The 24,254-nt window shown below is 53.5% G+C and overlaps 9 protein-coding genes across 9 annotated transcripts in view; 5 read left to right on the forward strand and 4 right to left on the reverse strand.

Moving 5' to 3' along the window:
• GUITHDRAFT_131484 (hypothetical protein) overlaps nt 1-2,012 on the forward strand; it is a gene marked incomplete at both ends in the record, with an annotated part of 3,155 nt that extends 1,143 nt beyond the window's left edge. The window contains 15 exon segments of the mRNA XM_005842158.1: nt 106-197; nt 380-473; nt 523-593; nt 638-722; nt 778-803; nt 852-924; nt 977-1,046; nt 1,208-1,224; nt 1,244-1,323; nt 1,377-1,434; nt 1,477-1,518; nt 1,564-1,636; nt 1,682-1,721; nt 1,762-1,807; nt 1,857-2,012. Of these exon segments, the coding sequence (XP_005842215.1) occupies nt 106-197; nt 380-473; nt 523-593; nt 638-722; nt 778-803; nt 852-924; nt 977-1,046; nt 1,208-1,224; nt 1,244-1,323; nt 1,377-1,434; nt 1,477-1,518; nt 1,564-1,636; nt 1,682-1,721; nt 1,762-1,807; nt 1,857-2,012 (1,023 nt within the window).
• Nucleotides 2,013-2,180: 168 nt separating this feature from the next.
• GUITHDRAFT_62722 (leucyl-tRNA synthetase) lies at nt 2,181-5,581 on the reverse strand (the record flags this gene model as incomplete). Its single annotated transcript, XM_005842159.1, has 8 exons — nt 2,181-2,246; nt 2,293-2,367; nt 2,428-2,457; nt 2,580-2,640; nt 2,740-2,856; nt 2,922-3,025; nt 3,074-4,547; nt 4,842-5,581. The coding sequence occupies 8 exons, from the start codon at nt 5,579-5,581 to the stop codon at nt 2,181-2,183; spliced, it is 2,667 nt and encodes an 888-aa protein (XP_005842216.1).
• A 1,070-nt stretch (nt 5,582-6,651) lies between these two features.
• GUITHDRAFT_99019 (hypothetical protein) lies at nt 6,652-9,358 on the forward strand (the record flags this gene model as incomplete). The annotated part of the gene is made up of 16 exons (XM_005842160.1): nt 6,652-6,684; nt 6,734-6,832; nt 6,882-7,022; nt 7,071-7,109; nt 7,160-7,260; nt 7,425-7,450; nt 7,503-7,613; nt 7,768-7,812; nt 7,968-8,064; nt 8,111-8,357; nt 8,409-8,485; nt 8,549-8,627; nt 8,672-8,821; nt 8,869-9,039; nt 9,088-9,150; nt 9,254-9,358. The coding sequence occupies 16 exons, from the start codon at nt 6,652-6,654 to the stop codon at nt 9,356-9,358; spliced, it is 1,584 nt and encodes a 527-aa protein (XP_005842217.1).
• Nucleotides 9,359-9,469: 111 nt separating this feature from the next.
• On the reverse strand, nt 9,470-10,056 carry GUITHDRAFT_131487 (hypothetical protein; the record flags this gene model as incomplete). Its single annotated transcript, XM_005842161.1, has 5 exons — nt 9,470-9,526; nt 9,573-9,648; nt 9,698-9,795; nt 9,842-9,882; nt 9,936-10,056. The coding sequence occupies 5 exons, from the start codon at nt 10,054-10,056 to the stop codon at nt 9,470-9,472; spliced, it is 393 nt and encodes a 130-aa protein (XP_005842218.1).
• A 508-nt stretch (nt 10,057-10,564) lies between these two features.
• Nucleotides 10,565-11,821, forward strand: GUITHDRAFT_131488 (hypothetical protein; the record flags this gene model as incomplete). Its single annotated transcript, XM_005842162.1, has 1 exon — nt 10,565-11,821. One exon carries the CDS (start codon nt 10,565-10,567, stop codon nt 11,819-11,821), a length of 1,257 nt encoding a protein of 418 aa, XP_005842219.1.
• Nucleotides 11,822-12,542: 721 nt separating this feature from the next.
• GUITHDRAFT_99022 (hypothetical protein) lies at nt 12,543-13,460 on the reverse strand (the record flags this gene model as incomplete). Its single annotated transcript, XM_005842163.1, has 1 exon — nt 12,543-13,460. The coding sequence occupies one exon, from the start codon at nt 13,458-13,460 to the stop codon at nt 12,543-12,545; it is 918 nt and encodes a 305-aa protein (XP_005842220.1).
• A 791-nt stretch (nt 13,461-14,251) lies between these two features.
• Nucleotides 14,252-14,743, forward strand: GUITHDRAFT_99023 (hypothetical protein; the record flags this gene model as incomplete). Its single annotated transcript, XM_005842164.1, has 1 exon — nt 14,252-14,743. The coding sequence occupies one exon, from the start codon at nt 14,252-14,254 to the stop codon at nt 14,741-14,743; it is 492 nt and encodes a 163-aa protein (XP_005842221.1).
• Nucleotides 14,744-15,822: 1,079 nt separating this feature from the next.
• Nucleotides 15,823-18,939, forward strand: GUITHDRAFT_99024 (hypothetical protein; the record flags this gene model as incomplete). Its single annotated transcript, XM_005842165.1, has 1 exon — nt 15,823-18,939. The coding sequence occupies one exon, from the start codon at nt 15,823-15,825 to the stop codon at nt 18,937-18,939; it is 3,117 nt and encodes a 1,038-aa protein (XP_005842222.1).
• A 293-nt stretch (nt 18,940-19,232) lies between these two features.
• GUITHDRAFT_99025 (hypothetical protein) lies at nt 19,233-22,727 on the reverse strand (the record flags this gene model as incomplete). Its single annotated transcript, XM_005842166.1, has 14 exons — nt 19,233-19,460; nt 19,511-19,882; nt 19,934-20,017; nt 20,073-20,336; nt 20,392-20,655; nt 20,711-20,806; nt 20,868-20,951; nt 21,007-21,270; nt 21,326-21,589; nt 21,638-21,712; nt 21,756-21,873; nt 21,922-22,256; nt 22,315-22,395; nt 22,458-22,727. 14 exons carry the CDS (start codon nt 22,725-22,727, stop codon nt 19,233-19,235), a joined length of 2,799 nt encoding a protein of 932 aa, XP_005842223.1.
• Between the last annotated feature and the right edge of the window lie 1,527 nt (nt 22,728-24,254).

Genomic DNA, 24,254 nt, shown 5'->3' on the forward strand with positions numbered 1-24,254 from the left:
AGTCGAGATCAGGATTTTTGGCGATACTGTTGAAAGCTGAGTTGAACATCAGGATAATGTCTGATGATTCGTTGCTGACTATCGTTTTCTTTCTTCTTATCCCAGAGCACTGGGACCGTGTACTTCCCTTCTTTGTCTCCGGCGATCTCGTACAGCTCACGAATGCTCTTCGCGTTGTTGACAGTGTCCGGGATGCAGTACGTGCACGGAAAAGATCCGTGACCGTTCAAGTTCGAGACTGGAGGATCGGAAGGATCTCTGAACATCCACCCGATATGCTCGTCCTAGTCCTCCAAACGTCACCACGAGGAGGATGGAGGGATATAAGGTTGGAGGGGAAAGAAAGGTTCCCCAAACACCTGACGATATTTCTGTGCAGACGCCATTCAACGCTGCATGACGTGGATGCTGTTGTAGAATTAGCAAGGTACACCATCGCAAGGTGTGAACTGTTGGTGGACCGCGACGGAGAGGTAGGGAGCTCAATCAAACTCGATGAAGACGTTGAACGGGGCTGGTCAGGGTCTTCCCGACGACGATTCGTCGGGGGCATGGAAAGAATGGCTCAACGGCAAGAAGGATGGAGTCTCGAGGTTTCGTCTCTGTGCAGTGATGTATCATAAACGTGTGGGTTCAGACTGCAGATCATGCGTGAGCTGCTACCAAAACTGCAGATGACTCACCAGGCTCTGACCCTGGCGCTCACTTCGATAAGAATCAAGGTTGTTTGCAGGCCTTGTAAGTGACTGCTGTCCACTGACTGTTTCGTATCTTCAGCATGATAGCGATACTTTGAAGATCCGGTGATGGGAAATCGCAAAACAGCTCACACGAGTGTGACAAGCTTTCAGCTCCCCCTTCTCGTTCATTCCTCATGCAACCGATGTAGCTGTGGAGGTTTACCATGACTTTGAATTCGGCAGGGTAAGGGGATTGAGATCAGGGTATAAATGACATTGACTCTACTGGTGGTCAGGTTGAAAGCCACATCATGATCGCAATGGGGGAGATCTACAAGTCAACACAAACACCAGCCGCTGCCAGAGGTTCACCCTTTTGAATTGAAACTTCACTGGTGAGATTAGGGACAGGCTCGAAATCAGCAGCAAGACTCTGGTGCCTTCTCGGAACACACGCGGTCAATCTGCATAGAAGAGAGAATGAGAAAACAAACGCTAGCGGGTCCGTTACCTTGAGTCCTTTCCAGCAATAAGAACTCCGCAGGTACTACCTGAAATTTCAGCAAATGAAATTCGCGAGCGATCTCGACTCGAGCAAACTGGACGATAGCGGAGTGAGCGAAGGGGAACCCACGGCGCACGGGTGCAACTTGGATGTGGAAGGTCCAGTTTCGAGGAGCTGAACGATGATGGCAGGGATCTCTCTTTGAGCGAGGACCTTTCCTTCGCGCGCAAGTGGATGGATGAGGTTGTGGTGAGTGCGTTGAGCTCATGGACTGATGGGACCGACTTGAAGATCCCTGAGCTCGAGGTCGACGAGAGCGACAAGAATCGCCTGGTGAGGACGTAGCTGCTGCCGCCGGCCCTTGCTGACCCTTTGCAGGTCTACAAGCTCGGCCAGGAGTACCTGATCGCGTTCGAGAGCACTGCCAACATCTCCGCGGAGACGTTCGAAGGTTCCTTGCTTCCGCTCCGATCGCCTTGTAACTTCGTGCCATCAGCTATCATCTGCATCGGGAAATGCCTGCAGCCCTCCAGCAGGTCCGAGTTCTCTACCGCTGTCTGTGATGTTGCTGACAAGAGCGCAAAGTCGCAAACCGACATGCATAGCCGACCTGTCGCTGGACGTGCGGCCCCTCCCCCGCTCACCCAAGAGTGTTGACTCGATGGCTGCAGGACAGGAGATGGTGGAAGGCGCAGCTGGAGAAGCAGCTGGGGCCTTTCTATGAGCAGGAGAGTCACGAGGATGTCAACAGCATAATCAGGTGGGCGTCAGTTGTAACATTTGAAGTGTTGAACAAAGTTTGCACAGTCCCATCAGGGAACAGCTGAGAAAAACGACATTAAACGATTGAGACTTAGAGAGCAGCTGGAAGTCACGTAGAAGAGTCGAGCGGGGGGTTGTGGTTGAGGTAGGGGACAAACTTGTCAGACTGGCCAAGGTTTTGTGATGCAGGACGTATCAGTGTGGCACTAACCACGATTTAGAATTCTCTTCTTTCAGTTTGGAATCACAAAGTTGCAAATCTTGCCAGGGACGAAAATCTTCTTCTTGATTTCCTTACCCTAGTGAAGAAATTTCAAACCCAATGAACGAGCAGGGAATTCTCACCTCAATCCACTTCTGGACATTCTCGTTCTGCTCAATAAGGGCGATGGCAGCAGCTTGGTCGGCATCAGCTGGGACCTGGACGGCAAGGTCTTGTCAGCTGAGGATGGTCAGGCGGCTAGCTAGCAAGTGACTGACCTCGACGGTTCCCTTCAGCTTCCCGTTGATCTGTAGATTTCATGAGGAGGGAAGCAGGAAGGCAAGCAAGGAGGGACAAGAGGGGCAGGGGAGGGGAGGAGGGACGAGAGGAGCAGGAGAGGGAAGGAGAAGGAGGGAGGGGAGGGGCCCACCTGCACGGCGATATTTAAAGCATCCTCGACCAAATACTTCTCATTGAACTCAGGCCAAGGGCTAAAAAGTAGCAGTGAGTTGGCAGGAAGAGTAGAGCGATGAGGTTTGCAGTAAGACGAGCTGCAGCTGCAGCAGTAGCAGAAGGAGGCCTTGTCATACCTGTTAGACACTGAGGGTTTCTGGCCCAACCTCTCCCAAAGCTCTTCAGCGATGTGAGGAGCGTAGGGATTGAGCAGTTGGACGAAGGGGATCGCGATGCTCCTGGGGATCGACTTCCTGCCATCATCTCATCAACTCCCTCCTCCCTCCTCCCTCCTCCTCCTCCTCCTCCCTCCTCGCACCACTTGTAAGCCGCGTTGACAAACTCCATCATGGCAGCGATCGCCGTGTTGAAGCTAAGCTTCTCTGTGTCCTGAGTGACGCGCTTGATGGTGGTGTGGAGCACCTGGGAGGACGAGGGTGAGTCTGCCTCCCCGCTTGCTCAAGGAGTCACCTTGAGATGCTCCTTCCCAGGCTCCTCGTCAGTCAGCGGAATGTTGTCCTCCGTGATGAGCCTCCAGGCACGGTTGAGGAAGCGGTACACGCCCTCCACCCCGTTGGTGTTCCAGGGCTTCACCTGCTCCAGCGGGCCCATGAACATGAGGTAGAGACGGAGGGAGTCTGCTCCGACGTTGGAGATGACGTCATCAGGGTTGACCACGTTGCCCCTGCTCTTGGACATCTTGACAGCCCGGCTGAGGACGCGGATCTCGGGCTGGTCCTTGAGGACAAAAGATTCTCCCTTCTTGATCAGCTGGCTCTCGTCGACACTGCGAGCCTCCATCTTCGCTCGTGTCTTCTTGTGCTCAGGCCCCTGCTCCCCATCCTCGTTCACTTCCTTAGCAGAGACAGCCTTGTCCGTCCCTGCCTCGTAGAACACCGTGTGCTCGATGGGGCCGAGGATCAGCCCCTGGTTCACCAGTCGCTGGAAGGGCTCCTTAGTGTGTACGACCCCGCAGTCGTAGAGGACCTTGTGCCAGAACCTGGCGTACAGCAGATGAAGCACGGCATGCTCGGCCCCTCCGAGGTACAGGTCAACAGGCATCCAGTACTTCTCCAAGGCCGGGTCGATGGGAGCACCAGGGTTCTCAGGATCGAGGAAGCGGAGGTAGTACCAGCAGGAGCCGGCCCACTGCGGCATCGTATTGGTCTCCCTCCGCACCTTCCTCCCGTCCGGCAACTGGTAGTTCACCCAGCTGTCGATGGTGGACAGAGGTCCCTCCGTGGTACCGCTGGGTTGGTAGGACTCGACGTCAGGGAGAGTGACCGGGAGCTCCGACTCGGGGAGGGGATGGGGGGCGCCGTCCTCGGTAAAGACGATGGGAAAGGGCTCCCCCCAGTACCTCTGACGAGAGAAGAGCCAGTCTCGCAGCTTGTAGTTCACCTTCCCCTGGCCTAGAGACTTCTGCTCCAGGTAGGCGATCGTCTTCGCCTTTGCCTCATCCACCTTGAGGCCGTTGATGTCCAGCTCAGCGCTAGCTGAGTTGATCAGCACGCCGTCATCCGTGTACGCTTTGGCCTGCACGTCCTCACCACCCTGGACCACCTCCTTGATGGGAAGGCCGAACTTGGTAGCGAACTCGTGATCGCGTTCATCGTGCGCTGGAACCGCCATGATCGCTCCTGTTCCGTAAGAGCCCAGGACGTAGTCTGCGACCCAGATCGGGACCTCCTCCTTGGTCAGCGGGTTGATTGCGTACCCCCCGGTGAAAAGTCCAGTCTTGTCTTTCTGCAGCTCTGTCCTCTCCAGGTCGCTCTTCTGCGAGGCCTTCAGCACGTACTCCTTTACGGCGTCTCGTTGCTCTGGGGAAGTGACCTTGTCCAGGAGCGGGTGCTCCGGAGCCAGCACGAGGTACGTTGCTCCGAACAGAGTGTCCGGCCTAGTCGTGAAGACGACAACCTCCTCTGCCCCGTTGCTCTTCTGAGCCCTTGGATCAGAGCTGTAGCGCGGGGACTTCTTCGCTGGCTTCACCAGAACTTTCCTCCCTCCCATCTCATACTCCCCGCAAGCCTTCTGCGCATCTTCCTCGTTCATGAACTCGACGAACCCGTACCCCTTGGACCTCTGGGTGTCCCTGTCGCGCAAGACTCTCGCCGACTTGATGGGACCAACCTTGCCCAGCTCCCTCTCAAGATCCTCCTCAGAGTAAGCCCAAGGGATGCCACCGACGAAGACTTTCTGATGCTCCACCTCCTCAGTCCCTCCTGTAGCAGCCCCGGACGACTTGACCTTGAAGGAGACCTCGGCTCCTTGGCTCTTCCCGATCCAGTTCCTCTGCATCTCCTTGACTGACTCTGGCCAATCAAGCTCTTCGAGGTCTTCGAGGAGCCTGTCGGCATAGGCAGTGATCTTCAACATCCACTGCTTGAGGTTCTTCTTGAACACAGGGTGTCCCCCTCTCTCGCTCTTTCCATCGATCACTTCCTCGTTCGCCAGCACGGTCCCGAGAGCAGGGCACCAGTTCACGGGGACTTCTGCCTGATACGCAAGTCCCTTCTCATACAGCTTGAGGAAGATCCACTGGGTCCACTTGTAGTACTGCTCGTCCGTGGTAGAGACCTCTCGCTTCCAGTCGTAGCTGAACCCAAGGCTCTGCAGCTGCTCCCTGAACCTGTCGATGTTCTTCTTGGTAGTGACGCTGGGATGTGTCCCTGTCTGAATGGCGTACTGCTCCGCAGGCAACCCAAACGCATCCCATCCCATAGGGTGCATGACGTTGTAATCGTTCATCTTCTTGTAGCGAGAGAGGATGTCGGTCGCCGTGTACCCCTCCGGATGCCCAACGTGGAGACCCGCGCCAGAAGGGTAGGGGAACATGTCGAGAACGTAGTACTTGGGCTTCGACATGTCGACCTTCTCTGGCGTCCTGAAGGTGTCTTGCTCCTTCCAGAACCCCTGCCACTTGCGCTCGATCTCTTGGAAGGGGTAAGCGGAGCTCGTGGAACTTTCCTTCTCCGCCATCTCCACGGATCCACCACTCATCATGACAGCATGACGCTGATAGATCGGGCTCCTCCTGAGGGGCAAGGCCGTCCTCATCGTTCCCTTGCATGTCCACGACGCTCTCCCAGTTCTTACACTATTTCCAGTGTGCAATTGCGACACAAAACCAGGCAGCTTCCTCGGGTGCAGCGCAGACAGACTGTGCATGAGATGGTCCTGCATGGAAGGGGAGGGCATCTTGAAGCAGCTGGCAAAGCTCAGCCCCACCGCCGACATGACGCAAGGAAGCGCTCCTAACCCCCGCATTGGCGGCCGCCAGACACACTACCAAGACCACTGGCCTTCCCTCGTCCCCGCTATGACCAGCGCTCTAAGCCTGGCAGCTTGCCCGCCCGGGTGACACATCCGATCCGGGCGGCGATCGGATTGATCTCGTAGCGGCCCTTCAAACTGATTCAAGTCCAACTCGGACCATAGAGTCACTACTGCCACTCAGACCAATGAGAGTCCACAACGCCGAGCAGATCTTCCATAACTTACTGTGACGGGAGTTTACTGTAGACTCTGAGTCAAGAATTTCATACTACTGTTGCCCTCTGCTCGTTTCTCGCCTACTGACCCCTCTAAAGGGGTTCCCAACCTTGGGAGGCCGGCCCTTGTTTCCTAGAGGCCCCGCCGACCTGGTTGCTTCCGTTTTAGATGCCCCGGGGGGGGCCCGGCCCCCGCGCCTGTGTTGGCCACTCGGAGCCGGGAGCCCGGCCGGGGGCCCTCATCCCCGCGGGCTCCTGGGCCTCTTCAAACAAGCGGTAGAAGCTGGCGGGAGGACGCCATGGAGCGGATAAGAGCTAGTAGAGGCTGGTAGAGGGTCTAGAGGGAGAGAGAGGGAGAGGTTCATATATGAGCATGGAGATTGTAGAGAGAGTCCAAAAGAGCAACCAGGAGCTTCTCAGTCTGATCTCTTCGATCCCAAGGAATCGACAAGGAAGCGAGGTAAGGTGTTCACTTAGTCTTAACCCATGATCCCCTTGGGCTCGCTGCCGCACTGTCTCTGATGTCTTCGACAGTATGCTCGCAGCCAAAGTCGAAACATGTTGCATCATGAATCTTTCGACCACAAAGAGGTTGTGACTGTTTGGATGCTCTGTACAACATGGTTGATGGTTTCATCAGAGGGAAGCGTTAGAGAGGAGCAAGCAGACCATCGCTGATCTACAGGCAGAGATCTTCAGTCTGAAGAATATTCTCAGACAGCAGGAAGCTCGACAAGAGGTTGACAGTTTCTTCATATGAGTTTGAAATGACGTACTCTCGACCCTAGGCGGAGAGTGCCCAAGTTGCCATCAAATCAGAGCAATGCGAGGCGAAAGAGAAACAATTATCGGAATCACAAGATGAGATCAACAAACTCAAGAAAAGCTTAAAGAATGCCGAAGAGGAAGTATCGACGGCGAATTCAAAGGTTTTCTCACTTCGTTCGCTACTCAGTGAGCTGAAAGTAATCTGTAAGATTCGAATCTTGTCGCATCAACTAGAGGCGTTGAAGAAGGTAATTCCAAATTGATTCGGATAACATCCCACGATCTCATGGGTTGACAGACCAAACAAAGTCCGGAGAAGGACTCAAATCTCTCCGAAAGATGCATGGAGGCCGAGGCAAAAGTGAACGCCCTCATTGATGTATATTTTCCGAAGTTGATGTAAGGGAAGGTGTAAGTATTTATTTTAGGAAGTAGAAGGTTCTGCTGCAAAACAAGAAAAAGATGCTCGTATAATTTGGAGGCTGGCAAGGCGCTGCAAAGACATCTTACACAAGTGTTTCACCATAATGTGTTTGATGACATACTCACGAATTCAACTACAGGACCTCAGCGTTTTCATACGATTTCAGTACAGAAGTTTGACAATTCTCAATTATGTCTCATTGACGATTGAATAACAGGCTTATCGACTATTTTTGATGTCTGGGCCCAGCACATGAAAGTTCGAAATAAAGTCAAATTTGGCAAGTTCAGGATTCTCAATCGGTTCAAGTTCAAAGTGTACTTCTATGGTACGAATTCCAGTCCCTATCTCCTACATACCTGATTATCAGTCTAGTCTTTCAGGAATGGTTGCGATTTACCAATGTACAGAAGTTGTCAAGCACTTTTGAGACTGTAAAGTTCATTGCTTGATTATTGTCTGCCAACGATGACAGCGAACAGGAAAACGACACAGCATCCAGCCCATCAAAGAGTTTGATTTTATCGGTGAGTCTTTTGCCCTTTTTTCACAAGATTTTGACACAAATTCAATCTTGGTGTTGAGCAGATCTCGAATGAGAATTATGACGAGCAGAACTCGCCCTCGCTGTCGCATAAGGGTTCAGATACAAGCGGCAGGAAACTAAGAATCGAGAATTCAGCCAGCACGGTCAACACCCTAGAATTGCTCAAAGGGGCATATCATACGAATAGGCTTACCTTGACAACTCCGAGAGGACCGGGAGGGCAGGACAACAGGTTTCTTTCCTTCAGTCTCGAGCCGAGTCTAATGAGTGCTTTCAAGCAATGAACTGATAGTCCAGGACAAGTCGATGACTTCGAATGATCGATCGATTCATTCAAAAGGAGACACTTCCCCTGGAAACACTGACGAGGGACCGTTGGATTGGATTTTCAAGTACCTTGGAGAGCAAGAGTCAAACAACAATACTGTCAACAGCCTTCCTGGACCTTCCAATGGCACAAGTGGGAAAGGCAGTCAGAGTTCTTCACGATTTAAGAAGATCAATTCCTTGGAGACGCCTGCAAAGGTCTGCTTGCAATCATTCCGACATACATGATGCAACCTGAAAAACATTCAGGCGATGATTATTCCAGATCACAACGTGTTCATTGAAGCAGAGCTTGGATTGCATGTTCATAATCTAGTGGGTGCAAGGTGATGATCGATTCTTGAAAGCTTTTATTTTTCATTCTTCATGACAGCTAACTCTTGATGCAGAGAAAGTCCCCGCAAGAACCATCTGAGCCTGTCAAGTACACAAGGCACTGCAGCAGCAAATCAGAGCCAACACTTGACGGTCTCTCGGAACCTCACAGGTTTGCAGTGCTGACGACAGGACAGGTGCATGAGCTCTCCGCTGATTGGGAAAAACGAACTTTCACAGCAAGGCGCAGCTACCCAGAAAGCAAGTTGACACCCCGTGGTGAACCCCAAGTGCAGAGCGCTTACGTGAAGTCCGCCCATGACCTGGAGAGATTGAAGTTACAACCGGTTTGTTGGTTGCAATCCAACTTAATTCATTATGATCGTGCATGAAGGAGCTGATAGCGCAAATCTCTTTTCAAAATCAGTTGCCGAGAGGGTGGAAGAAATACTACGACGAAGTCAACCAAATGCCCTACTACTACAATGAAATCTTGAAAGTAACGCAGTGGGAAAGACCGCCAGCTACGCGGGGAACGCCAATCGAAATTTCCCCAAGCTTGCAGGTAGCGTTTTCTAATGCTGTTCTGAGACATTTTCTCATAGAATAGCAGGATTCAGCGGACGGTTCCAAAGAAGCAGAGGCAGAAAACGGCACCAAGCGATTCGACAAGAATGTATATTCACCATCGCAGGCACAGTGGGCCCGGCAGCAGCTTGGTCTTGTAGAAGTACTTCTACCTTCTGTGCTCTGGAATATTTCCTCACTGTCATTCTCAGGTTTCCCCTGGTGATGCTTATGATGCAAACAATGGTGGGTCACCCAGACTCACTCCAAGAAGTCCGATGAGAAAGGCTAACGTGTTGAATCGTGTTAATCGTTAGCAGCAATTGCCGCCGCTAACTTATCATTGCATTGCATGAGGAATGATTCACTTTGTGTACATAAATTAGATCAGATTCAATCTCAATGAATTCATGGTGTGCTCTCATATTTTAGTTCGAGGGAAACTTCTTCACCCAGCCTTTTGAGAACCCGAACTCCATCGCAACCTGTTCGATGTCATTGACTGACTGACCACCAGCAATCATCTCTTACAGCTGCTGCTCCAAATGCCAGCACACTCTCAACAGCAGCGCCAGAGCCTTGTAGAATCATTTCCCAGTTAAAGTAGCTGCAAACTAGCGGGTCAGACAGAACGAACTTGATTCCTGTTTGGTGACCTCAAGGGCGCTCCGCAAGAAAGGGGAAGTGCACTGCAACTGTCACTTGCTTGCAGCATTGACCATGCTCGGGTGATGACAAACGCGCCAAGAACACCCTATTTCAGCTCGTCAAGGTTCGCAGGGACGACTGTGAAGGCTCACCTGCTTTAGTTGAGGGTTCCCGTCACCGCGGATGGCGTATCCTGTGACCCATGAATTTAACCTAGCCGAGCACCTCTACTCAGGCAGCACTCACTGTAAACTAGTCCAAAGAGCGCCAACATGAAGGCCAGACCGTCGTGCGCCAGTTCCCACTGCGCTGAGAAGGCGTCTGACGGGTAGAAACTGGATTTCTCGATCACAGCAAGCGGTGCCATGGCCAACGACCCAGACAAGCTTGAGAGGAGTGCAACCTTGACCGATTCGATTCTTTCAGCTGCCTCGTCAACGACACTCACTGACCACCTTTTGTTCGAGCTCTCCCCTTCCCCCTCGTTCCCCTCTGCGGACAACCTGAGGCTTCTAAGAGCTGGTTGGGCTCTGGATGAGCATCTTCGTGCGGAGAGACGAACTTCCTTCACACTTGCGATCGCCATGAACGACTCGGACGGTGTACACGTTGCCACGAGGCATACCATCACTGCTGTAGCTCGCACCCCCGCCATGTTATAAAGGAGCTCTCAGCTGTCCCAACTCGACATCACTATAGGGTTCTCTAAAGACAAACTTCTGCCCTTTGCAATTCCCGAACGGGCCGGCCTCAATGAAATTCACATTTGCCTTCAAATTCAAATCACCCGCCATTTCAACCCATCAGTCCCTGCCCCTTGCCCCGTGCCCAGAGCCCTCCGCTCTACTCTCCGACCTTGCAAGTAGCGAACAAGGATGCCTTCTCCTCCGTCAGTACAACAACATCGTTTGCGAAGCTCAGACATACTTAGACGCGAACTTGTCCGACTTTTGACCACCAAGGTGGAACACGTAGTGGAGACGGTCGTGAAGCAGAACGTTATAAGTCGACTCTGCAACACCTTGGACGCGACAGCTTTCTTGAAGGCTGAAAGAGATAGGAGAATCGTGGCAAAGTTAGTGAATCATGTAAAGAAAATCTGGGGAGAATTCAGCGAAGCAGGCAGCATGAGCACGTGCTTGTCTGGTTTCAACATCGATTTGTTACCTCCCGTGCAATTCAGCTCGCTGTTTCGATTCACAGCGAGCGAACTGCGCCAGCTATTGCATCCCCTGCGCTTATTGGGCAGGGATGGTTTGCCACGAAAGTTCATACTGGGGACTCTATTGGCACCAGACGAAGGGCAATGGGAAGTAAGAGCTGACGTGGCTCTGATGATCGTGCTCTATCGTCTAACAAGAAATGCTTCAATGGAAGAGATAGCCTGGTACTTCAACTTGACTGTGTCAAAGTGCTCTGCTGCCTTCGATGCCTTGGTGAGGTATCTCATGACATACCACGAGGAACCTGTGCAAGAGGTATACTGCATGGCTCGTCGCTTTCAGAGCATTGCCGATTACATGGTCGAACTCGGCTCCCCTTACGATAACCTCCTGGGCTTCGTCGACACCGCGTACACGAATTGCTACACTCCGAAACCTGGTTCCCAAGGAGTTTCGGAGTTGAATGGCAACAAGCCCCTTGCTGGGTTCAATTGTCTGGTTTTTACGCTGGGCAACGGTCTCTTAGTACTCAGCAAACCTTGCACAAGCAATCGATCAGAGGACTTGATGTTTCAAACAAGCGGTGTTGCAGACGATCTGAATTTAGTTGAAGAAGGACAGAAGATTCACTACCTTTTCTATGGAACTAACCGGTTCACAATGCAGTTGCACCTTCAAAGGGCCATTGTTCCACCCGTGAATGACAAGGAATTTACCCTGAATTTCACGATGTCAAAGCTTAGGAAGCCGTTTGACAAAATATACACTGACTTTCAAGACAAATGGCCTGGTGTTCAAGCTTGCACTGAGCGAGCAGACGTGTTCAGGGTTGCCATTTTGCTACACAACTGTTGGACTATACTGCAAGGCAAGGATCACTTGGATTTGAATGGCAAACGTTCCAAGTACTCAGATGGCATGAAATTGACTTTGAAACAATACTTAGTCGAAAGATTCGATCCCTGGTGAGTGCATGCATGGGTGTCCTTGCGCAATGGCCCAAGCCATGGCACTATTCACTCATGGATTCTCGTTAGAGTTTTGCGTTCCTTTCTAGTTTTTATCGAGTCATTGTACAATGTATGGGTCGTGTATCCTTTCTTCTACACCCTCATGCCGCACGGGCCCGGGTCGGACAGTGAGTCCCAGTAAGTGACGGTCACTGGCCGCTCCCGATTCAGCCTCATGTTCAATGTTAGAGTCAGGGCTCGACATTAAAAAGTAAGGAGGCCCCATTCGCCATCCCTTCCAGTACGCTTCCGGGACCCCGAGGGAGGCTCATCAACCTGGGCCAAGTGCTGCGGGGCCCAGCTGCCAGCTGTTCGAGCTCTAGTCAGGTACAGCGGCCGCGGCAAGTGGCGGCCGCAGGCTGGACTATTGGCTGGCTCCAAGTGTGGCAAGGCGAATCGGTCACTGTTGCCAGAGTTCAAGATTGGAACTGATCGGATCGCGCTCCCCGAGAGTGTTTGCGGAAAAGATAATTGATCGATCAGTCGTGGAAATCATCATTCAGGGATACTTTATTGTGAATCTGTAATCCCTACTAGAAAGAAGAAAAACAAATGGCAAACTTCAATTAGTTGAAAATGTGTAGTATCGCGCCATAGAGTGTGGCATCTGTGATGTTGGCCGCATATCCTCAGCAACCATGTCTTCTCGTTGGTTCTGATGACGGCACCAGTTTCTCCATTCACACATCGAAGATAAAGTGCATCCTCCCCAAGAAAGCCTCCCTCCAGCCGCCTTCTTCCTCCGGTATCAGCTGAGCGCGTCGGAACATGTTGTGCATAGTGTTGATCGCAAATTTGACACGGGCAGGAGCGTCGTCTGCCTGAAACAGCTCTTCGATGCCTCGAGCAAACTCCTCCGTCATGTCCTCGTTGACCTTGAAGCCCATCCACCCGAAGAACGTGTCTGCGCTGCTGGGCTCCCTGAAGGGGAGGGGCTGCACGACGCCCGTGACAGCGGCGATGTGGAGGTACATGAGGAGAGCCTTCTTCTGGTTCTTGCATCGCTTTTGGATGCATTGGGAGAGCTGGTCGTCCAGTGTGTCGCGCATGTTGTGGGACTCGAGGAGCTGGTCGCGCTGCTCTTGAAGTATCTTAGTTTTCTTCATCCACCTTTGCTGGCCTTGTCTAGCAGTTGCTGGTCTTGAACCAGCTGTAGCCTCGGGTGTGGGGGAGTCAAAATGGATGCTTGCAAGGACTTGGTCTGAGTCTTGACCTGCCTCCACATCGCTCAAAGTATGGCTGGTCATGGTGGTTGTATCAGAGCTGGTGTTCTCGGGGGAGCAAGCTCGTAGGTGAAGGCGAGAGTCTCCGATGCAAGATGTGGAGGTGATTGTTGAATCTTGATCTGAAAACTCAATCGCGGAAATTTGGTCATAGCACGAAAAGAACTGATTGAACTCAAGATCGCAGTCTTGTCCCATCCTATACCAAGGCCGGATTACAAGGGAAGGACTGCTCGCACCATCCAGAGTTGGTTCGAATTCTATGCTCTGTGACTCAGTCACGCCACACGTTCCACACACAGTTATGTCTGAGCTCTGATAGGCCCCACACTCCCCATCTAGAACAAGTTCCCCGTCCCAAGAAACACTTGACATATACGCAAGTTCGAGCACAAGATCGCGTAAAGCTCCTTGAGTCAGACGAAAGAAGATAGGAAGAGGGCCAGGGAGAGAAGCAAAAAGGTAGTCAGGGGTGAAGACAGGAGGCAGGAGGCAGGAGGCAGGAGGCAGGAGGGGCAGGAGGTAGGAGGGACAGGAGGCAGGAGGCAGGAGGCAGGAACAAGGGATGGAGGACTGGATATAGGGGGTAGGAGGGTTGAGAAGAACAGGGTGGGGTCCCCGACATTTTAAAACTCTAAAACTCTTCACCACCCACCAGAACAATGGACAAACAGGGGGTTCACTTCCAGCAAACAGGGGGTACTGAGATGAATCGATCGACCACCCATGCTCTCCTAGTACCAACAGGGGGTACTCCGCTCCTCTGAAGTTCCTGGCCAACAAACTGGACACCCCTCCACCCTATTTTTTGCAGAGCAAACAGGGGGTAGTTTCCTAGCTGAACAAGGGGGGGTAGTGTAGAATATCGGGGGTCCTGGCCCCATGATTTGCCCGCATTGGGGGTAGGGTACACAGCCACAAACCTAAAAGAAAATCTGCCTGCCCCACCCCCGTCCAAACTAGGGGAAGCAGTGGGAAACAGGGGGGTGGACAGAAGTTCGTGGCAAAGAAGTACCCCCAACCACCCATAATCTGCAACTCAGGAGAAGGGGTCCATGAGACTAAAAAAAAATCCACGAACCTAGAGAGCACTCATCCCCCTCCCTTGCCCCTCCTCTCGCACCCACCGATTTCCTCCTCCCCCATTGCACCCAACCACTGCGTCGATGACTGCTGATGTGGAAACTCGCCCTATCATGCCGCGACTCGCCAGGGCAGGTCAAATGCGCTGGTTGATGAAGATCAGGATGCTTCAACAGCAGCGCGACCAGCTCCTCGAGTCCCACAACATGCGCGACACACTGGACGACCAGCTCTCCCAATGCATCCAAAAGCGATGCAAGAACCAGAAGAAGGCTCTCCTCATGTACCTCCACATCGCCGCTGTCACGGGCGTCGTGCAGCCCCTCCCCTTCAGGGAGCCCAGCGGCGCAGACACGTTCTTCGGGTGGATGGGCTTCAAGGTCAACGAGGACATGACGGAGGAGTTTGCTCGAGGCATCGAAGAGCTGTTTCAGGCAGACGACGCTCCTGCCCGTGTCAAATTTGCGATCAACACTATGCACAACATGTTCCGACGCGCTCAGCTGATACCGGAGGAAGAAGGCGGCTGGAGGGAGGCTTTCTTGGGGAGGATGCACTTTATCTTCACAGCGTAAAGGAAAGAGACGCTGTCAGGTTATGAGAGGAGTCAGGCATCTTTGCTTGAACAAACATGTTACGTAGTCCTTGTTGCTTATTGATGTTCAAGGATAAAATCACAAAATTGAACGCACTCTTGTCCATAATGCTTCTCCACTACCTCTGTTTTGTCGCTGCTATCAGACAGCGCTCATGTTCAAATGGGAATGAAGGATATCAGCCTTGTGCCATGGCTCTCGTCGCAAGAAACAGAAGGGGGATTGAGCAGATTGAAACAATCATCGACGCAAGTCAGCCGCTGTGAACTGTGAGAGAACTTGTGGGCTCCGGTTCTTTCCATCTTCAATCATCTTTTGTTTCATAACCCAAGGGGAAGGGACAAACAGGAGCAAGCTAGGTAGGAAAGGGTAGACCAACAAATCCTCCTCAACACTGAAAAGACTACAAGAAGGAAGAGGCAGCGAAACTTGGGCCTCCACTGCAACCACGCGAGCGGCGGCCGCGCGGTATGCACGACAAGCAGGGGGACAAGGATCAGGACAAACAGTCAAGCAAACAGACGATGAAAAGCAGCCTGGCAGGGTTCCTACCTTCAGATACAATGATCTCCCTTCAGTGAGTCTCCGATACAATGATCGGGAGTCCCTTCAGTGGGAGCCTCGAGTCCGACCGAGTCACCGTCGGCGGTCACTGTCGACAACTTGACGGGCCGACCAAGTGACCGTCGGTTGTCAATGAGTGATCACATACTATGATATGATCAGTCATCGATCGCTCCGAGTGGCCGGGCCGTGCCGCAGTGTGCCCGGCAGTGCAACTGAACCCGGCAAGGGCCGGGCCGCGGCAGGCCCGGCGGCCGGCCGTAGCCGGGCTACTCACTGAGGCAGTCACTAGTAGCCTCAGTAGTGCGCCGCGGTACAGTTGTATTCGGAATCTTTACTCAAAGTTAAGTTAAAAATCAGTACGAGGACAATCAGGAGAGTCGGAATCATGCACAAAGTGGTGGGTGGTAGTGATAGAAGGACAGGGGTAGTTTCAGATATGGAATGAGAGGGTAGGGGTGGCAGTCTGTTTGTCCCCGACCCACCAGGTGGGCATGGTGAGGGAAAGAAGGCGGTGGATGGTGGGCATGGCTGGAGGGATGGCGATGGGAGCGACGATGACCTTCTTTGTCATGCTCTCACTCTTTCACGAGAGACTATGGCCTTCTACCCGCCCAAGACGGCTTGCTACCCTGAGCAACGTCAGAGTCAGCCTCGCCACGATCCCGAGCTGGATGCTTTTCCGAGCGAGCAGGAGCGCGGTCTTACAGGCAGAGAAGGAGCTGGGCAAGGAGTTCGATGTTGTCAGCGTGCAGGACTCGATCAAACCTTTGAGCATCTCCTGCTCGGGTGAGGACAAGGTTTCGGAAGAGATCTGCGAACTTTCGATGGAGCTTTCCCTAGCCCACCTGCACGGTCTCTGGTCGAGCTTGAGCGAGGTTCTTCCCTTTGCGCAGACCAGGAGACCATCCTTCAACGAGGCTGACTCCTGCAATGTCACGAGTATGAGTAGCAGCTCGCACCATGGCGTCCACCATGTTAACGTGAAGTGCTCGAATATGGGAAGGAGGAGGAGAGTAGGAGCGTTCCTCAGTTTCATCAACCGGCACACGAAAGAAGAGGAAGAGATCCCAGTGTTGGTGTCTTGGTTGGACCATCTGAGCCTTCCTCTCTTCGTCGCTCCCTTCGACCTCTTCCTCGTAGCTCCCTTTGAGCTATCGTCCTTGGTGGAGAAGCAGGTTAGCCGCTTGCTAAGAAGGAGGGATGACAATGCTCACAAGGCTCTCTGTGTGAGAATCCGCAAGTGGAAGGACGTTGGAGGCGGGCGAGTCTTGTGCTCGACGCCTGGTCTCGAACAGGGAAGTGTTTCATCCAATGTTCCGATCATATGGATCTCCAAGGTGGCTGGGGACGAAAGTTCGCAAACCAGCACCGGGAAAGTCGACCAGGTTATTCGGACGCTGAAAGCTGTGGAGGGGTCGATTGGGCATGTCCACAATTACGAGTATTTCATGTTTGTGGAGCAGAGTTTCTTCGTCTGTGGGAGAGTTTTCTCTCATTTCCTGCAGAACATTCTTTCTCTCAGACGCTCTTTCACGCTGATTGCATGCGGGCGGGAGCTGTCCTGCTTCCTCGGGGAGTGGAGAGACCTCAAGTTCTGGTCGAGGGCAGTCTCTGCTCCTGCAAGAGAGAGGACGTCCAAGAGCTACTCGCTCCTGCAGGTGGTGGGGAAGGAGAAGATAGAGTTCCGAAGGCACTTCGGAGACGCCCCTTCATTCCGCTCCCTCGAGGACATGCTGTTTTCCGCAGACGATGAGAAGGGAAGGCAGAGATGCGAGAGGACTGTGCGATTTTCTGACGAGGAGCTGCACAAGCCGGAGGCTGAGGAGACGCATGAGGAGGAGACGCACTGTGTCGGCCACATAGACATGCTGGCTCCCTGTCAGGATCCTCACAAGACCGTCTCCTTCCTCGCTCATCCCCGGTGGTCTCATCAGATGAGGTCGAAGAGAAGGCTGTTGAGTGTTCAGATCCTTGCGAACGACCGGCCGAAGCAGCTTCTTCGCACTGTCATGCAGCTCCTGACGCAGCTGGAGCCGAGGTGTATCACTATCCACCTGGACCATTCAAAGCAGGACAAGATTGAACCGCAGCAGAAGCTTACGACGAAGGTGGCTCATTGGCTGGGAAGCACGTTCGGGACGAAGTGGAGGAGGAACGGACGCAAGTTCCTTCCTGCCGTCACCCATCGCCTTGGGTTCCAGCGCAACTTCGCCTCCAAGAACTTCACGGCCGACCTGACGCCTACCGACAGACTTGTGCATGCGACTTGGAACGCACTGGCATACGCCTTTGACGATGACCCAGCAGGAGGAGCATGCAGCCCGAACGCGACTGTGATCCTCGAAGACGACCTCCTCCCCACCCATGACGCTATTGAGTACTTTCTGATGGGGAAGGAGATCATGGACGAGGACGAGGAGGTTCTTGTAGTGTCAGCATGGAACGACAACGGGTTCAGCTTGCGGGAGGGACTTCGATGTGCGACGCTGAGGGGAGAATACTTCATGAGCTTGGGTTGGCTAACAACTAGGAGGGTGTTCGACAGGATTACCAGCCTCCCTCACTTGTGGCCCTCGGTATCTGTGGAGCATGATGGAGAGCAGGTGGTCGGCTCGGCCATTGACGGAGGGTGGGAGCTGCCCTTCCTCAAGCTGTTCAAGGAGACGGGAGTCGGCATATTCCCCGCAGTTAGCCGGGTGTGGCATCAGAGCTCGAGGAAGGGCTGGTCGGTCAACTCGCTCATCCAGAAGCAGGTCCTCAACGCTCACACCCGCCTCTCCTCAAACGCCTCCTGCACCTCCGACTGGACGCGAGAGAAGCGGTACGACCAGCTCATCGCCTCCACAGTCAGCAACGGCCAGTGGGTCAACCTGTCTCTCTACCCCTGCTACAAGTCCCTGCTCGCCCAGGCTGCTCCCTCCTCGTTCGTCCTTGCCACGGACCTTAAATTCAACTCGCCACCAGTCGTGACGCTCTTCCACATCTTCGGCCTCGTCAAGGGTTTCGGTAGAGCTCGGGGCTACTACAAGGGCGTCATCCGCTTCTTCTTCGCGCAGCACAACCTCCTCCTCCTCAACTCCAGGTCGCCCTTCTTCCGACAAGCCCCCGCCAGATTGAGGAAGCTGATGCTCAACGAGCGTGAACTCTCCTCTTTCCTCGATGGCACGTGCGCATGGCACAGGCAGGCTTCACATCCCCTGGCCGTCGTCAATCTCCCTTCCAGCCCTTCTGCTACCACCATCGTCACCCTCGCCGCGAAGCGGCAAAGCTGCAGCTCAGCTTGTTCGCAGCTGAACCGCACGTGCAAGGACTGGGCGGCTCTCTTGGCCTATTCTCCCTCCTTCCTATGGAGCCGAGGGAAGCTGGCACCCTTGAATCGCTCCTCCAGCCTCCTCCGGGGACGACCGGGCGTGGGGTACGGCTCCTACCTTGCCTTTGGCAGAGAGGATTTGCCCATCCTCAGCAAGGGGGAGGTGCTAGACGGTCTGCCTCGGCTGTTCCGGTGCCGTGCCGTCTCCGGTGAGGAGGAAAGAATCTGCCCCTGCCTTGAGAGGCAGTACGCGGCCATGGCAGGAGCTTTTGGGGTGTTAGGTACTCTCGATCGCTGAGCTCTGGTGAGCTCCACCAGCCTCATGCTCTCTGGAATTCTTCCCCTTCCCTCGCTCCTCCTCTCCCTCCTTCCAGCTCTATTCTTCTCTTCTACTCGCATGGCCTCGCCTGCGATATCGAACTCTGTTTCTTCCCTCCTCCTCCTCCCCCTCCTCCTCCTCCTCCACCTCCTCTCGTGTACATTTGGGAGGCCTTCCAATATTTTTAATTGCTTTCTTTGCAATCCATTCATCAAAAGTCTCGCTGCACTGACCGATCGTGTGTGCCCTCCCCAACTTGCTCCTATCTCTCCTCAGACCGCCATCCTCTCCAGCAACTTCTTGGGGCGCTTCCCGGAAGTAGGGTTGCGAACAATGTTCAGAGTGTGCTCACCTGAGCCGTTGCAGCCGCAAGTGATTGCGCAGCTCCTCTTCTTCACCCCAACCTCCACTGAAGATCCCTCGACTCCCCTCACCATCTCGGGCACCACATTCACGTCCAAGGCTCTGTTGCCATTGACGCTCACAATCACATCGCCAACCTGAAGAGCACACAGGTCAGGAGGGATGCGGAGGCTGCAACGTCTTGAACCTCAAGGCAGTTGCTCTTGTTGACTTCCTCTTGAAGGATCCACCAACAGGTTCCATTCGGAATGACCTCTGAAATCTGGATCTCTCTTCCTTCAACCTGCTCCATGCGCAGTCCAATCCCGCAAATGACCGGAGCTGCAGCCCCGAGCTTCACTCGCCCGCACTGGGCATGCTCTCTCTTGAGACGGTCGTACTCGTCCTGAAGTTCTTGCTGTGCCAATGTCAGCTTCTTGATTCTCTGTTCCAGCGCCAGGAGGTTGTCTGGACATTTCTGGTGTTCATCCCTGAGACGCTTCAGCTCTCTGGCATTGGCGTCAAGCTCAGCTTGAAGTTTTCGAATCTTGTCATCACATCCAGAATGCAGCCCTTTCAGCTACATGCTCATTCAACGAAGAAGAAACATTCCAGAAACAGACGCAAATACCTGCTTCATCTCTTTCTGCGAATCAGCCAGTTCATTGCGAAGACCTCCAATCAATTCGTCGCAGGGCTTGTGCTTGGCGATCGCCTGTACCTCCCTCGTCAGAGAGACAGCCCAAGGTGTACTCTCATGATGTCCCTACATCGTCGCGCTCTCCTTCGAGATCTTTCTTAGTCTTGGCCAAGGTAGCCTGAAGCTCCTGGATCTTCCCCTCGCAAGGCTTGTGTGCATCTGTCGCCTGCATCCCAACACAGTGAGCTCTGAAGAGCGCTCCCGGGTCTGCTCCTCTTCGCATCTCACAGCGCATCCCGCCACTACACACCTTCTTGAGGTCCTTCTCCAGCTGCTCGACACGCTCCTTGAGCGACTTGATCATCGCGTCGCAGGGCTTGTGCTTGGCGATCGCCTGTACCTCCCTCGTCAGAGAGACAGCCCAAGGCGTACTCTCATGATGTCCCTACATCGTCGCGCTCCTTTTCGCAGTCGAACTTAGTCTTGGCCAAGGTAGCCTGAAGCTCCTGGATCTTCCCCTCGCAAGGCTTGTGTGCATCTGTCGCCTGCATCCCAACACAGTGAGCTCTGAAGAGCGCTCCCGGGTCTGCTCCTCTTCGCATCTCACAGCGCATCCCGCCACTACACACCTTCTTGAGGTCCTTCTCCAGCTGCTCGACACGCTCCTTGAGCGACTTGATCATCGCGTCGCAGGGCTTGTGCTTGGCGATCGCCTGTACCTCCCTCGTCAGAGAGACAGCCCAAGGCGTACTCTCATGATGTCCCTACATCGTCGCGCTCCTTTTCGCAGTCGAACTTAGTCTTGGCCAAGGTAGCCTGAAGCTCCTGGATCTTCCCCTCACAAGGCCTATGGGTCTCTGTCGCCTGCGATGTAATGTGGTAAGCTGCTGCGATACGTCCCTCCTAACATCCCGCCACTACACACCTTCTTGAGGTCCTTCTCCAGCTGCTCGACACGCTCCTTGAGCGACTTGATCATCGCGTCGCAGGGCTTGTGCTTGGCGATCGCCTGTACCTCTCTCGTCAGAGAGACAGCCCAAGGCGTACTCTCATGATGTCCCTACATCGTCGCGCTCCTTTTCGCAGTCGAACTTAGTCTTGGCCAAGGTAGCCTGAAGCTCCTGGATCTTCCCCTCGCAAGGCCTATGGGTCTCTGTCGCCTGCATCCCAACACAGTGAGCTCTGAAGAGCGCTCCCGGGTCTGCTCCTCTTCGCATCTCACAGCGCATCCCGCCACTACACACCTTCTTGAGGTCCTTCTCCAGCTGCTCGACACGCTCCTTGAGCGACTTGATCATCGCGTCGCAGGGCTTGTGCTTGGCGATCGCCTGTACCTCCCTCGTCAGAGAGACAGCCCAAGGCGTACTCTCATGATGTCCCTACATCGTCGCGCTCTCCTTCGAGATCTTTCTTAGTCTTGGCCAAGGTAGCCTGAAGCTCCTGGATCTTCCCCTCGCAAGGCTTGTGTGCATCTGTCGCCTGCATCCCAACACAGTGAGCTCTGAAGAGCGCTCCCGGGTCTGCTCCTCTTCGCATCTCACAGCGCATCCCGCCACTACACACCTTCTTGAGGTCCTTCTCCAGCTGCTCGACACGCTCCTTGAGCGACTTGATCATCGCGTCGCAGGGCTTGTGCTTGGCGATCGCCTGAAGAAACTATGAGATGTTTAGTGGTGCAGGAAGTGATTTGTCGACTTCGTCTCTCTCTTTCTCTGTCTTCTGAATCACGTTCTTCAGTTCTGAAATCTGAGCGTTGACTTGGGCTTCAAACTGAGGGCGAAATGAACAATAGCAAGCAAATTGATAGTCAGACCTCGGTGAAGTGGCGGCGTTCCTGCTGAATGGTGTTCTTCAGTTGATCTAGGGTTGCTTGTACCGACTTCAGGTGGGACTCAGTCTCGGTTTGCATTTGTCTTACGTTGGCGGCAATGCTTCAACATGACGTTCAGTGACTCATGTGCAAGCAGCTGCAAGCATACGTGGCATCGTAGTCCTCTTGAGCAATGACCATCTTGCTCCACAAATCAACGGTCGCATCAATGAGGTCCGCTGCACGGTTGTCGCCGAATCGGACAGCAGCATCCTTAATCTGAGTGAAGTACTCGAACATCTGTCGTTTATCCGCCACTTTCTCAGTGGCCATCCTTTTCAAATTCACGACGATCTCTTCCCCGTTCTGCAGGCCAATCATTGACTTGACATGGACCACACAACCAACCCTCTTCCTGACGGTGACGGACACATCGCTGTCAGGGGTGTCGGGTCCAATCAGGAAATCTACGACGTTCTCCGAATCCACCTCGAGGCCATCCACCTGACCAGGAAGATCAGCGTTCCATCTACCTGGGCACCGACTGGAAGTGCAAGGATACCTTCAAGATCTGATCCCCCTTGGAGAGCTTCTTGCACTGCAGGCCGGGAGCTCCGATCATCAGGTTGTCGATGATGGCTCCCTGCAGGCATGGTCATCCGCGAACACGGCTGGAAGCCAGGGATCCGTGCATGGACATCTCACAGGATAACGAAACATGAAGTAGGACACGCTGAAGATGAAACGCCAAGACCGCAGACCAACAGCAAGGGCACAACAAAAGAACAACAACCGAATCCCACCCACCTTGAGCATGATGCCCACGGTCGCACGAGTCGCCGCAGCATTCCTCACGATCGTCACAAGGTCGCATGCGAGAGCGTCTGTGCCATTGCTGCTGGAAGCAGCCTGCATGCGGGAGCATGCGGTGTCGACAAGCGCGAGGAGTGGCGGGAAGCGAGCATCCGCGGCCATGGTTTGTGGTTCAGGCCAGCAGGGGTGGGGTCCTAAATATACTCCGAAGCGACGCAATATGTACATAGCTAGTGGGTACAAGGATGGGGGGTGATCATACAAGGGTGGGTGGGCGCATAGTCTGAGGAGGGGTTCATTTGATAGCTGTAGATGGGGATTTCAGAGATATATCGAATCCGTGCAGGTATGGGGCGGGTACAGGTGGGGTGATACCACCCCCTTTCCAGATGTTTGCTGCTACCCCCTACCCTGTTAAACTACCCACCAAAGCTATGAAAGTTGCCGAGTTGTATTTGAGGGTGGGTGGGCAATCAGTGATACCCCACCCCGCTCCTGGATGGGCAAGTGGGGGGTCACTGTCGTGGCTAGGTCCTCTTCGGATAGGGGATTCTGAACGGACACTACCCCTTGTTCCGACCTCGGATCTTTAAGGCCGGAGTAGGGGTGATTTCGGAGAATCTACAGGGGTAGGGGTTCCCAGATACATGTAAAAGGAGGGGGTGGTAGGACGAATCTGTCACAGTTGTTTTACTCAAAGTTAAAAAAGAACGATAAGGCGCAAGATGCGATCGAGTACAGAACATGCTGGGCGACCTTGCAGGCTGCCTCCCTGCATCGCCTCTGTGGCATGCAGCTATGCTCGTCCCAGAGTACTTCAGATACTACTACAGTCAGAAAATCCTGGCAGCAGCAGCGTCAAATTCTCCCCGAATGGCAAGAATCAGAGACTCAAACATCATTTCTAGATGAAGCAAGTGCTGAAGATCTGATCCTTCACCGTGCTTTCTAGCGACATCTGGAGTCCCCCTCAATAGCAAGTGGCAAGCCTCTTTCATAACCATCATGCGAGCTCGAACATCTATGGACTCGTCGGTGATGGCACGTTCTACTTGCCAACTCCTTCAAGACCTCGTTCTTTCACTTCTTCTTGGGACTGTCATTGTCATCGGAGGCAAGGGCGAGGTCTGTTGTGCGAAAGAATATTCCGGAGTGCGTCGTGCATGTGTCTTGGGTTTGGACTGATGATAAGGCGCGCATAAGTCGACACGTCAAATGGCAACCGGGTTGACTACGGGAAGACGCACTTTTTCATTTTCTTTACTTGAAGATACAGGACAGCACTCTTGCTGGGAGAGTTATGATCCGCGAGACAGCGCGCGTCCACCTGCAGGCATGCCGGGGAGTCAAGCAACATGCTGTTGGCAGCAGCAGGGGAGAAATTCACCATCCGGATCCCGGGAGCGCTGCACCTGTGCATATGTCGACCATTGATTCCAAAAGCCGTAAAGCGTTTCCCACGGTCCTCCCTTTCCATCTCGTCTCGATGAAATGAGCTATCGCGTATCTGGGCGGGGCGCAAATTTCAGTCACAGCTACATCGCACGATACATGTAGGGAAAGCAAGAAACAAGCTTACGTAGGCATATGGACCGTTGATCTGAATGCTTCTATCTTATACAATCTCTCCAAATATCTGAAAATCTGTCATTAAACGTGCAAGTGCTTTTATGCACATGCTACTCACGC

This window comes from Guillardia theta (genome assembly GCF_000315625.1).
Source record: "Guillardia theta CCMP2712 unplaced genomic scaffold GUITHscaffold_1, whole genome shotgun sequence".
Taxonomy (NCBI): Eukaryota; class Cryptophyceae; order Pyrenomonadales; family Geminigeraceae; genus Guillardia; species Guillardia theta.